Genomic DNA, 13,539 nt, shown 5'->3' on the forward strand with positions numbered 1-13,539 from the left:
CTTGCCGACGGTTCACGGTTGCCCTTTTAATCTTCAATCGAGGTTTTTAGTTTCCACAGAGGCACAACCCTTAGCCCTTGCTGGCGGTTCACGGTTGCCCTTTTAATCTTCAATCGAGGTTTTCAGTTTTCATAGCCTTCGAATCTTCGATCTAATATGTTGTCAATTGTCGTATCCTAATTCCCACAAAACTGAAAATAGGTGCTTGATTCATGGGCTTAAAGTTTGTTTTTTGGGCTTGATCTCTTTTTTTAATTTTAAATAGGATATTAATTTTTCCTATAATAAAGAGAAACCGTTACACACAATATTAGGGGTGACACTTATATTAATTAAAAAAAATTAGAAAAAATTAATACTAAGTAGACAATTTTGAGGGGTTGCCTGAGATACCCAGAACAACTATAAGGTCCGCCCCTGGGCCATGGTCTCCTCATTTGCTCACACTGACCATTGGTTGAAACCACCCCCAAGATTTGTTAAGCTCAATGTTGACGGCGCGTGTCCGCCTGATGACCGCCTCCCGACTATATCAACGCTTATTCATGACCATGATGGCTTTGTTTTGGCTGGAAGGGCGAGAAGCATCGGATGTCCCCGTGTTTCTAATTGTGTGGAAGCGCATGCCTTGTGTTATGGTTTTCAATTAGTAATTGAGTCGGGGTATTCTCGAAAGCTAATTGAGAGTGATTCCTCTTCGGTCATTACTCAATTTCAGCAGCACAGTTTCGATATGTCAGTTCTCCAATTCATCCTCCCCGACGCCCATCAAATTCTGGTTTCACATTCGGATTATATGCTCAGATCCATTCGCCATAATGCAAATAAGGCTGATCATACTTTAGCCAACTTCGCATCTAGTTCGGCTACTGCAATTTCTTTTATGCATGATTATCTATCATATTTATCTATTGTCATTGTTAATGAGTTTGGGCACTCTTTTCCCCTCATAGGTTTTAAGAGGTTTTTTAACGAGGTTGTTATTATAAAAAAAAGTATTTTAAATATGTGTTATAAATAAGTAGTATTAAATATATAATATGTATTTATATGTATTTTTTAGAAGATTTATTTATGTAATTATATATTACTAAAAGAAGATATTTTTAAGTATTGTATTAGGTACTGATACTTTATTAAAAAACACTGTTTTTTTAATGCTATAAAATTATAGGTAATCGGTCACTAATGTTAGGTTAAGTATTTATTTTTACCACTGATGTTTAAAAAGTTATAAATTGGTCATTACGTTATCGTTTATTACAAAATGATCACTCGACATTAACAATCGTTAATAGGCATGACAAAAAATATAATTGGACCATTATCTGTTGATTTGGATCGTTGTCTGCCACAGTTTGACCATTTTGATTGGCTCTTCTTTTTCTTCAACCAGTTCCACATCTTCTTCTTCATTTTTCTTCTTTTTTTCTTCTTTTTTTCTTCTTCTTTCTTTCTCATCACTTTTCTTCTCCTCACCATTTCAATGATATGCACACGTTTTTCCCAATCTAAAACATAACGCCTGATCGGATCCGGATGAAAAGTTCAGAAGCCGAAGACAACAAAACGAGAAAATCCCACCTTTGATTATGTTATGAAGTGTAGAATTATGTCCGACCTGTGCTTTAAACTGTAAGAGAAGACTTAAAATCAGCTTATAGCATACCATAGAGATAGAGATCGAAGCTTTTATTTGGCATGAATTCATATATCAGCATTTTTTCCTCCTCCTCAGTGCAATATCCCTACAGCCTTACTAGATTTACATGTTGAAGCCTGGGTGTCAATGTAACCTTATTTTGGAACTCCTCAAGTCCTTGAGTCGAAGTTCGGGAAAGTCTCTTCACTGCAATTTCCTGCCCTCTTGGTAACTTGGCATATAAAAATTCAAAAGGTATACTTAATCATCATTTGCTGGTATCTGCAACTTAGCTTCAGCATTGAATGTAAATGCATCAAAGCTTAAACAAAGGTCGTTTTATTGACCTTGTATACGGGACCAAAGCCACCTTCTCCAAGCTTATTCGCACTCGAGAAATTATTTGTAGCTGCTTTGATGTTGAAAAACTTGAACACTTGCAAACGAGAAGCATCACTGCCAAAATTTTCAGCAGCTGATAGTTAACTCTTGGGCTAGGAATGCTTCCTAAAGCCATTTCCTCTGTAAAAATGAATAAAAAAACGTGCCAGGAAAACCAGAAGAATAAAAAGAACCTTTCCTTTTTTGCATTGCTAACAATCAAACCATATGCTCAATTTCATGTGTTCATACTTCGAGGCAATTACCTACTGTTTTAACCTTTCTTCTTCGCAAATAATACAGCATAGCCACCACTGCGAGGATAGCAATCAGCGAAACCGGAAAGATGATTTTAAGCAACAACTGCTGCTTGTTTCCTTTATTTTCTCCCTCTTGAGCTGCCAATGTAGTTTAGCAGCATATTAATCAGAATTTCTCATCAAAATTGATAAACTTCTCGGAATCGACTTTGTTTACTTTACCTATGATTGATTTAGTTGAAAGCTATATATTTAGCTACATAAAACAGCAAATATTAACAAAATCCCAACTCTCTAATGTGAAGAGTGCTTAAGCTCAAAATCTTCTGAGATTGTTGAAAACTCCAACCTGCCCATGATAGCATCCAGTTCTCATCATTCGAAAGCTCAAACGCATTGAAACCGGCGAGTTTTCTATCCTTTGCATAGGAAATTTTGGCTCGGACAGCCCCACTCCATCAAAATTGATCCAAATTGTTGGGGAAGTGAACAAATTCACTCCATAAGTTGCATTGTATACACTAGCAGCTCCATAACCATAATCTCGAATATGCGATTTGATGGCTTTGTAAATTGTACCTCCATGGAACCATCCATGGTGACAGCTGGACCTGAAGCCGGTGCACCAACAGCTTTATCTTGGCTGTTCACCAACTTCCATGCATATCCATGGTAAGGCAAACCCAAAACCAGCTTGCTTGGAAACATTCCTTTATTTAACCATTCACTAATGCCAAAATCTGTACTAACATTACAAGATGGATCATACAAAGCAGCATGGACGCCTGTTAAATTCTCACTTGTTGGAAAATGGTAATCTTATGCCACAACATGTGCCCAATCAACATATCTTCTTATAGAATCGATTGGATAAGTTACCATTCCAATTGTTGGCAAATAACGAATGCCTATCGTTAATATCAATGGCGACTCACCTGGTTTTCTAGGCTCAGAGTTAATGGCAGCTCGCCATTCGTCTAATAAAACACCAACGTTGGACAAATCTGTGATGTTAGGCCAAACCCAACAAGTCTATTCCATGAAAAGCATAATCTGCTTTCATGGAGGAATCAATGAAAGACTTCCTTGTAGAAGATGATGAGACCATTGAAGATAAAATTGAGTCATTAACCTTTTCACCGGATATAGATTTCCCTGTTGCGGATATCCCATTCCAGACGGATAACAGTGTTTTAACCGATGGGTTTCTTCGTTTGACTATGGTTGCAAAAGTTGATAAATATTGCTCGGAGGAAGAGGGGATAGAGAGCTGATAATTTGAGGCGTTCACTTCAGCAAAGGCAAATGAAAGATGAGTGAACAAAGCTGAATTTATGTATTGTATGGGAAATTCGCCATTAGCGTACCAGTAACCAGCTTTAATCCAAGTTTGTGCACCAGAGAAGTGGGATTGAGAAGAAAGGAAGAAGATGGGTTTGGATGCCATGGAAACTTCCGTACAAGGTAGAAAAATCTTCCAAGTTTCACATTTTAACAATAACCTCTTGAATTAAACAGCCGTCACCATTTGTGAGTCTGCAAGTCCTTGTACTTAGATACAAGGACACCTACCCTTACTTGAAAACGAAAACACTGCTCGAAAGTCCAAACCAAACCCCAGTTTCTATACGTTACTGTATTAATTGGCCGCTCGTCAATGGAGCCTTAGACGAATCCACTGTTAAATATACGCTCGGTTAGCTCTTAACTTTCGTTCTTTCTGTCACAGCCATAGGCTTACTCATCAAACTCTATGTTGAATTATGAGAGCCAGTGAGTTCTTTGATGATGGCCGGACACGTGTGGAAACAAACAAATGCACCACATAATCATTTTTTCTTTATTTTTTAGTATTTTAAACAAACATTTGTATACAATTTAAAAATGGTCCTTATAAAACTAAATTAAAAGAATTTTTTCCATTTAATTCATTTATAATAAAATGAAGTATTGATTGTACAAATAATTTGTATTGTTTGTAAGGAAAGAAAGTGAAAATGTTTTATAATTATGCTTGAAAATAAAATTTTAAAAATTAAATATAAATATAGATTTAAAGTCATTATTTGGAGTCAATTTTTAATTACAATAGTATCTTTTTATCATTAATATCATAACAATTTAAATATTATAAGTAACTTTTAATAGTAGTAGATTTAAAATAGAGTTTGAAGCACTTAAACGATTTTTTTTAAATAAGTTATCCACTATTAATTTTAATTAAATAATCATTATAATATTTGTAATAATATAATATGATTATAATGATAATTTATGTTCATAATCTTTTTTAATATATATATATATATATATCCTATAGATACAACTATTCATGATCTTTAAAGATAACAACATTTATTCTTAATCATTAAAGTCCTTTAACAAATTTAATCATTTATAATATTATATTTTATTCAACATGTTTTATCAGTATCTTCTAATAATACTTTAATAATATATACTTATACAATATAAAACAAAAAAATCTCATAAACATATATTAATTCATCATTAACGATACAAATTATTTTTGTACTTTCTTTGAAATACTTTGTATTATTAACTAGACTTTTTCTAAACCCCAATGCATAAAAACATTATTTATTATAAATAATTAAATAAAAATAGTTTTTAAAATATATACATCCTTGTGTTAGAAAAAATAAATTGCTCGAATAATATACTGATGAGATTATTTGTTGTAATAAGATAATGCTACAGTGATCTTTATAGGTCGACCGGAGCACGGCGACCTCCATGGTCATACTCCAACTCTTGTGTTTTCTCCTCTAGCTCCTTTTACTCTTCCCTAACCTCTGGAACATAGTTTCTTTCTTTCCGGTTATTCAATCAACCAAAAACCAGAGCTTTACTTTTCACAGTGAGAATTTTTCTTTTTCGAACAAATAAAGATTTACAAAACAACAACCGAACCAGATTAAGAAGAAAGAAGAGAACAATAGAAGAATTGTTGTTGATAAAATGGTTATGGTGGGTGTCCGAAAGTCAAAAAAGTAAGAATGGGCAGATGGAGAGAGAGGGAGAGAGAGTAGTGCTTTGATGGGCTATTGCTTTAGCTTTTTAGTGTTTTATTTAATACATGTCGTTCAGCTTGTATGGCGATTTATATAAGTCGTTTTTCTTTCTTTCTAAATTTGGGTTTTTATTGAAGCACGATGATTGGGACCTTGAAGAAGACACAAAGGCACTTCAATTTCTCAAGGTAATTTTTTTTTTTGGTAATTTTAAAAACTAAAGTTCAACAAAGTTTGGATTTTGAGAGAAGAAGAAAACATAAGGGTTCTACTTTAATGTGAAAAGTGAAAATAAACGAAAGTTACCTTGCCAGATCGATTTGGATGCTTGTAGTTAACTCGGCGCTCAAGCTGTGCGGATTTTAATCTCAAATTGCGTGATTACATGTGTAAAATAAAAGTGTACAAAATACCTGATTACATTTCATAGATCCGATTGATTGTTTAAAAAGATTCCACTCAATTAAAGATTCGTTTTTTAGTTTTTTTTTACATGAACTCTTTTGAGGTTTGAAAATTTGCATATAGATCTCGTTACCTATCTAATAAGAGATTTTGTGAAAATGCAACCCGATTTGGTGCTCTTCACAGGCAGGTTCCTCTTTCCTCAGTGTCTATCGACCCAATGTGCTATGAATATTCATCTTTGGAGTCTTCCCTCTAATTTTTTGCCGGCTCCAATTGGTGAGTCAAGTAGAAAAGATGCATGCATTGTAACCTTGATGAGGCTAGACTCTTTTGCCATTTGACACTCCTGAATATTTCTGGTACACCCAAGAATTTTTCGTTCATTTAAAAGAAAATAGATAACTGAAGATTATGTGCCTAATCCATGCGACCAATGTCTAGCTCTTGCTCTACCTGAACAACTTATTATATTTGTTTCCCAAAATCTAACCCTGTAGGATGTAAATCTTTTGCCTCTCCTTTTTTTTTCCTCTTTGTTCACAGGCTTTTCCTTTATTTAGGTGATTTTGGAATGAGAATGACGAACTAGTTCAAAATGTTGCTGCTCTCAACTTTCTAAAAGCAGTTATTTTGGGAAATCATGATTCTTGGAGCACTCAACAGTTTTCTTCTAAGTAAGTTACTCATGCCCGATGATTTACTAATATGTTTGTTGGTTGTGTTCGGATTTTGATTTGGTGGTTCCTGTGCATATTTAATGTAGCTAGTTATGTGTTAGACAATCTAATGATCTCTAATCCAGGACGTCTTTCCATGATTAGGAAGAAGGATCGAGTTCAACTTCAACTAGAATGGTGAGCTTTCCTGATATATAAAAAAGGAATTTTAAGAATGCATGCTTCTTTAATTTTCTATATTCCATCTCTTTTTCCATGTTAGATGCTAACTGTGAAAATTTGAGGCTTGAATTAGTCGGGTAACTTGTGTTTCAAATCCCAAAATAATTCTAGGCTATGATGATGTTCTGTTGCCAAACGTTGAGTAATAATAATTGTAAAATGTGAACATGTGGATGTAGGGACTTTGGTTACAATCAGAGTTAATTGTATGCATCACCATATGACCTTTTGGCACATTATAATCATTTCTAAGTAGTAGAATTCAAAGGGCATCAGTTTGGTATGGTCTTGGACAGGAGCATGTAGGTTATAAACGTCTGGACTTTCCTTTACTAAAGCTCAGTGTTGTTGGTGGACGGCCCTTTTCATGTGGGGTCAGTGAATCTTTCGGAAAAGGCTTCTGTCTGCAAGGTAGTATTGCATAGTGGCATCTATTTGTTAGTTTAGTGTCTGTTTCTTTGACCTTTTATCCTTGCTTGTTCGTGTGTTTGGTCCTTTTAGTCTTTCCCCCTAACGACTTCCTTTGTTTTCAATTTGAACCTATCTATTATTTCCATTTCTAGAAACTGTTGTTTGGCTTATCCGTTAATTTTGCAAAACACTTGAATTGACTTTATTAGATATTATCTCATCCGTAACCTAATGAGCTAGCAAATTAAACTGGCAGTTCTAATGGGATTGTGATCGGGAAGTTGCTTGTCACAGAATTTTTATTCGTGTTGCAATTTACCAAATTGGAGTGTCATTTAGGTATGGAATGCAAGAGATGGATGACAGTGCCAAGAGAATCTATGAAGCTGCACTTGGGACCCCAGAAGATCATCTAGTTATACTTCTTGCACATAATGGACCTGCAGGTGTATGGACTAGCCGAATCAACCTTTTTTTAAGACCAATTGGTTTTCCCTATACAAATAGGTGTTACTTTTTGCAGGTCTTGGCAGTGAATTGAATGACATTTGTGGAAAAGATTGGGTGTTTGAAGGTGGTGATCATGGTGATCCAGGTATTTTATCAGGGTTTGGCTCCCTTCAGTGTGATGTTCTAACTTTTTTTTTCAAAATAATTTAGTTATTTCACTCTATGGTGTACTTAGCAAGATTATTAGAAAATATGACCCTGAATTCCGGATGTAGGAGCATGAAAATTAATGTATCTAATGTCTTTCGTCGTGCAATGTATTTGCCTATGATGAGATAAATCACTGGCCTCTTGTGTCGAGCTAACAAAAATATTTCTGGTACAGATCTAGCACAAGCTATCTCCCTCTTGAAACAGATGCTACCTTCTCAATTCCACTTGTCATGTTTGGTATCATGCATAAAGAATTGGCGCATGGGAATGGTCTTTGCAAAATGATAGTAGTTGGGACTGACGACATTATATACCTCAATGGAGCCATAGTTCCCAGAGTGAAACCTATAAATGAGGCATCGCTGCAAGCATTCCAATTCCGATGGTACCAACCGAGCCTTCACTTTAGTTGAGATATCAAATGGACAAGTGGATAAAATTTCTGAAAGCTGGGTGTCCGTTGTGGGGGATGAGACAACATTAGAAGAAGAGCATATACTCTTCAAATCGAACGGACAGTCTTCTCTGTGATTGGATTTGAGTTCGACTACTTACACAACAGAATTAGTATGTGAAACAATACTCTGAATCTTGTTTACTAATCATCCTTATGTAGCAGGAATGCGACTTTTATCTTAACAGGTAAAGAATTGTTAATGTGAAATGTAGAGTTGTAGTTCATAGTTCATACTTGACATGTTTGAAATGGGCTAGCTTTCAGCTTAAAGTTTTGTTTTGTTGACAACTCGAAAGAGGGTCTGAGATAGAAGTTTGATCTCTAACTAGTACGATTGTAAATGAACAGAACATTTGATCAAAAGTTTCTAAACAGCTTGGTTCACTTACGGCTCGGTACTTTGCAAAGGGGTCCTTTTGACTTGATATCATTTTGCTTTTCCTCCCTCAAAAGAATTATATTCTTGGTAAGAGTGTGGAAAGGAAAGGGAGATAAGGGGAATCAGTGGCAATGGTTGACCAATTTGTTCTTTATTCAGTACTTCATAACCCTTTAACTTGGACCTATATGTTATCCGAATAAAAAGTGAGCATGAAATTTTGATATATTAAATTCCAATACCAAGATTTCTTCAATAATGATTATAGGCTCATAGCAGTATTACCAATGGACTCTTTTCCTTTTGTAAACACCTTTTAAACAGGTCACTTTCCTTTTCCTGCTAGTTGCATATACCATATTTTCAGAACAAAACTTCATTCTTTTTGTCTTTGGTCATATTACAATATACCTTAAATACCTGCCACTTTCTTCTTCTTTTTTCTATATTTATTCTGTACCAAACTTATCTGGTATTCTATGCCCATTTTGACTCATTCTCTGACTTTCCTTTGAACCGAAGGTAGATCCAGTTTTGTTTTGTGCTACCATCATGACATGACATTGTTGATTAATTTCATCATTTCATTTTCCTCGGTAATATTTGCTTCTGCATGGAACTGCCGCAGTCCTGAGTGAATCTGGATCCTTTAAAATAATTGAAACAACGTATTAACATTCTTTGATTAGCTGCCATCATCTATTCTTACATAAAGTCTTGAAGACAGGCAACTCAATTAATTTAGGGACTGTTTGTTACTTCAGAATGATTAAACGCTGAATGATTTAAATGTTGAAAGATTCAGAGGCTCTGTATGAATTAGCTCTGAATGTGACATACTATTTGATAATGGTTATGAATCATTCAGAATGTACTTCTGTGTTGAATCATTCAGCACTGTTTTGCTGAATCAGTCAACGCTGAATCATTCAGAGGTGCGAAACAAACGCGTTGAATGCTGAACAATTCAACATTAACGCTGAATGATTTCATTAAGAGACAAACAAAAACAGCCCTTAGTTTCCCCCATTACCAAACCGTGTATTTTCACATATACTTCTATCATTCACGATGACTTATAATACTCACTCAATTCCACGTCAGAAAATAAGTCAAATCATTATTGAGATATATGCGTGTGGAGACCCAAACTCTTGTTTTCTGTCGAACTGTATACTTTACTGCTAAGTAAAAACCTTACACTTGATTGATTTAGTACAGTAATTCTTTTTTAGGAAAAAAATGGTAAGTTTTGGATGGCCACCAAACAAGACAGTAAAAAGCTGTAGTGAAAAACGGTCAAAGGTGGAAGACATTTGTAACAAAAACATAGGCTGAAACTGAACTCAAACAAGCAACCAAGGAAAAAATGTCGGATTCTGACGTGGTTTAACTAAAATCTCTTCCCTTTCCAAAAGAGCCCGCTTGCCTTTGACCGAATCTCAGCCGTCCAAATTTACTGGTTCTTTTTAATATTTAGTAATTATTGGATATTCTAAGGGGCACTGGATTTTAGGAGCTACCCATTGTTTTGGATAAAGGGAACATTCAATTTAAGGAATTAAAGTCGAAAACAGCCTTCAATATGTTATATTGTAATTCTTAAACCTTACAAGTTGAGCATAAATTTGGGTGTTTTCCAAAAAAAAATCATCGGTGATCGGTATATTTATTGATCTACACCGGTCAGATTATATTTCTCGATCTAACACACCCGTAGCAGTAAAACGTGCCCCCTGCACCGCGTTATATGCTGATTTGGCGTCACGTAGAATATAGTGTGCCCTCTGCCCCGCGATATACGGTGATTTAGCGCCACGGGTATAGTGCGCCCCCTGATCCATAATATGGTTATCTGACACGTGGGGTATAGCACGGTGCAGGAGTGCGCTATACCCCTAAATACCGCCCGTCCATCTTAATCCTCCCTATAAACACCCTCATCCTCAATCACTTTTATCACACCAAATTCTCTATTTCTCTTAAATACTCTCTCTTTTTAAGGTATATTTTATAATATTTTTAATATTATGTATTTAATTTATTTAAGTATTTACTTTATTAATATTTTAGTTTTAATTTAATTTAAATTATTAATAATTAGTTGATTATTAATGCATGATTATTAGATTAAGAATTAAATATTTCGATATTTTGCTGATACGGTAACATTTTAACGTTTTAATTTAATTTAAATTATTAGTAATAATTAGTTGATTTATTTAATGCATGATTATTAGATTAAGAATTAATTTTTGTAATTATTTATTTTAGGAGATGACCATGTATTAGATCCTTTTATTAGGAATCTTAAGTTAGTGATACAGCTGTGTCTTGTCGTATTAGTAGAGGGATTCGGTACATAGGTAGATATCAGGGTCACTGTAAGATAGAGCCAGACCTGATTTCTGCCTTAGTAGAGCGGTGGAGGCCGGAGACCACATTCCATCTTCTGTGCGGAGAGTGCACGACGCGCTTGAGGATGTTTCTATGCACCTGGGGCTTCCGGTGAATGGAGATGTGATATCGGGGATAGCTTTCGGTTCTGGACTACTTTGTGTCGACAGTCTAGGACGTTGTCCCGAAAAATTTTATCGGAGGTAGGATACCATTAAATTGGTTAGATGTCAATTTCGGGAGTGAGCACAGACGCCTCTGAGAATGAGGTTAAGATGTATGCACGGGCATGTATACTGCAACTGATAGGGAGGGTTGCTGATGCCGGATAAATCGCGCAACCTAGTCACTGCATGTGGTTGCGACATCTTAGCTACTTTCGTCTCGCCGGATCATTCAGTTGGGGCTCGACAGTTTTGGCTTTGCTATACAGAGAGATGTGTGGAGCCACTGACTACAGGCGTAATGCTCGGTGGATGTCTCCTGCTGCTACAGTCTTGGGCATGGTATCGATTGCCCTTTATGTCCCGTGTGAAGAACTATGCCGCTGATTTAGCCAACAAGGTATTACATGACAATTAATGCTTTTTAATACTAAATTATGTTGTGGTAATAGAGAATATTCCAGTGAAAATGTACAAACAACATTGGGGCAGAAATCATTTTTTTCTTTTTACAATTAAGTCCATTTTTAGAATCATTGATCCACAAAATTGAAGTTTACCGTAAGATATCTATTGCTAATGCATCACTTGTATTTTTTTTAACTTTACTTTATATATTCCTAACGTAAATTGTAGATGACTCTAAATTATAAAAAAATTAAAATTATGAAACTAAAGAATACGAATTAAATGTATATAATTTACACATAATATAGAAATTAATAGCGTGATCTTATTTAATAGAATTAACGTTTATACTCCGAATTATAAGATTGAAATTTCAAATGTTAAATATAAAAATTAAAACGATGGAATTAAAATATATGTACATTTGTTTATATGGACAACAAGTTGTCTCTTGGTCATTATTTGTCCTCAGTTGATGCTATCAATTACTAAATCAAACAGAAATCCTGGCTTCCTAAATTGAAGGATAATCCAACCACCAAATATACAATCGCATTTGAATCCAAATTGTCCACTGATTAAACAATTCGAAACATGGCAAAGACTAATTGGCGAGCTTGAAAGATAGACCTGACCCATGGGCTTAAAGCATAGCAATAATAAAATAAAGAAGATCAATCGAAGCATTGCTGTATTTAGCTGGATGGCAACCAAAGTTGTGAAAGATTTGTCATGGCATTAAAGCATTAATCTAATCATTAAGCAACTTGCTTAATCACATTATTCATTTCTCACCTTTGCTGGGGTAGGTTATGGAGTGTTGATTATTACGATATGGCTCTTATCAAATCTTTCATTACCATTTCTAAGTCTCTTTTTCTGATTTAGTATAATTAATTTGTGATTAATTTGAAGCTCACATGATCAATAATGTCAACCTTCAATATTCCGTAGTCCACTAGTACATTGTTATTTGTTGGCATGTAATTAAGGGTGGGTTTAGATCTCCAATTCGGGCACTTGTGCTATTAAAATTGTTGGACACCGACTTAGATAAATAAAAGCTTTATGTTAAACCCAAGATTTATAAGAGAAAATTATGTCCGTGATTTCATTAATTCTCAAGATTCGCGTATATGTATTTTCCCCCGATATATGCACGAATTAAGCGATCTACATAGTAAAGTAATTGTTGTTATTTATTGAGGTATTAGGTTCGAGGACCAAGAATGTCAGAGTGTGAACATTCAAAATCAAATGATTGAGAGTATCTTGAACAGATATTGCCTTGTAGTTGCTCTATATTAATAAAAAAATACAATGGATATATGAGTGTTAAGAGAAGATTGTGGAGCACGAATCAAGCGACCTAGATGATAAATGATTTATTGTTATTTCTTAAAATCCTAGATTTGAGTATCATGAATGTTAGATATATAGTCGTTCAATGTCAAGTGATAAAGAGCAAAGGCGTCTCGAACATTTTCAGGGCCCTAAGGTAAAACTCAAAATAGACTCTTATAGAACGAAAGTATATTATTCTATTACTTTAAAAAAATTAATTCAATATCGTAGAAAAACGATTGAACTTTTTCGAATATTAGTTTCATTGTTTTGTTACGAAAACACCTTAAAATATGACTAAGAGAATAAAATTCAAATGTGAGTATGAATTACGATATGGAGCTTAATTTTAAATAATAAATTAAAAAATAATGTATTATATATTGCTATATTGAGATTGGAGAAGACCAAAAGTTGAAGATATTTGGTAAATTGAAAAATGAGATTTGTAAAAAAAAAAAGCAAATACGATTAGGTTTAATTCAAAATTAAATGAATTAACGAGAGAGATGAAGAAAGGGATGGAAACTGAGAATTTTATGAAATAGAAAAAAAATAGAGGTATTAATTATAAAGGTAGAAATCGAGATTAAAATAGGGGTCTCATTATAAAGGTATAATTGAGATTTAAAAAAAAAACTTATGGGTTTTCAATTATAAAGGTAGAAAGTGAGATTGAAAAAACTTAGGG

The 13,539-nt window shown here is 34.4% G+C and overlaps 2 protein-coding genes, 1 long non-coding RNA gene and 1 pseudogene across 4 annotated transcripts; 3 read left to right on the forward strand and 1 right to left on the reverse strand.

Moving 5' to 3' along the window:
- The first annotated feature begins 424 nt into the window (after window positions 1-424).
- LOC120206369 lies at window positions 425-1,189 on the forward strand. The gene is made up of 2 exons (XM_039206042.1): window positions 425-976; window positions 1,175-1,189. The coding sequence occupies exons 1-2, from the start codon at window positions 425-427 to the stop codon at window positions 1,187-1,189; spliced, it is 567 nt and encodes a 188-aa protein (XP_039061973.1).
- A 2,106-nt stretch (window positions 1,190-3,295) lies between these two features.
- On the reverse strand, window positions 3,296-3,730 carry LOC120206370 (class V chitinase-like). Its single transcript, XM_039206043.1, has one exon. The coding sequence runs from the start codon at window positions 3,728-3,730 to the stop codon at window positions 3,296-3,298; it is 435 nt and encodes a 144-aa protein (XP_039061974.1).
- A 2,555-nt stretch (window positions 3,731-6,285) lies between these two features.
- Window positions 6,286-6,991, forward strand: LOC120206350. Of its 2 annotated transcripts, none has more exons than XR_005524102.1 (3): window positions 6,286-6,400; window positions 6,548-6,702; window positions 6,922-6,991. It is a non-coding gene; the product is annotated as an uncharacterized LOC120206350 (long non-coding RNA). The 2 variants fall into 2 exon arrangements; XR_005524103.1 differs by lacking the exon at window positions 6,922-6,991 and having other exon boundaries at window positions 6,548-6,580; window positions 6,666-6,680.
- Window positions 6,992-7,391: 400 nt separating this feature from the next.
- LOC120206372 lies at window positions 7,392-8,385 on the forward strand (annotated as a pseudogene).
- The last annotated feature ends 5,154 nt before the right edge of the window (window positions 8,386-13,539 follow it).

This window comes from Hibiscus syriacus, unplaced genomic scaffold (genome assembly GCF_006381635.1).
Source record: "Hibiscus syriacus cultivar Baekdansim isolate YM2019G1 unplaced genomic scaffold, ASM638163v2 tig00013738_pilon, whole genome shotgun sequence".
NCBI lineage: Eukaryota > Viridiplantae > Streptophyta > Magnoliopsida > Malvales > Malvaceae > Hibiscus > Hibiscus syriacus.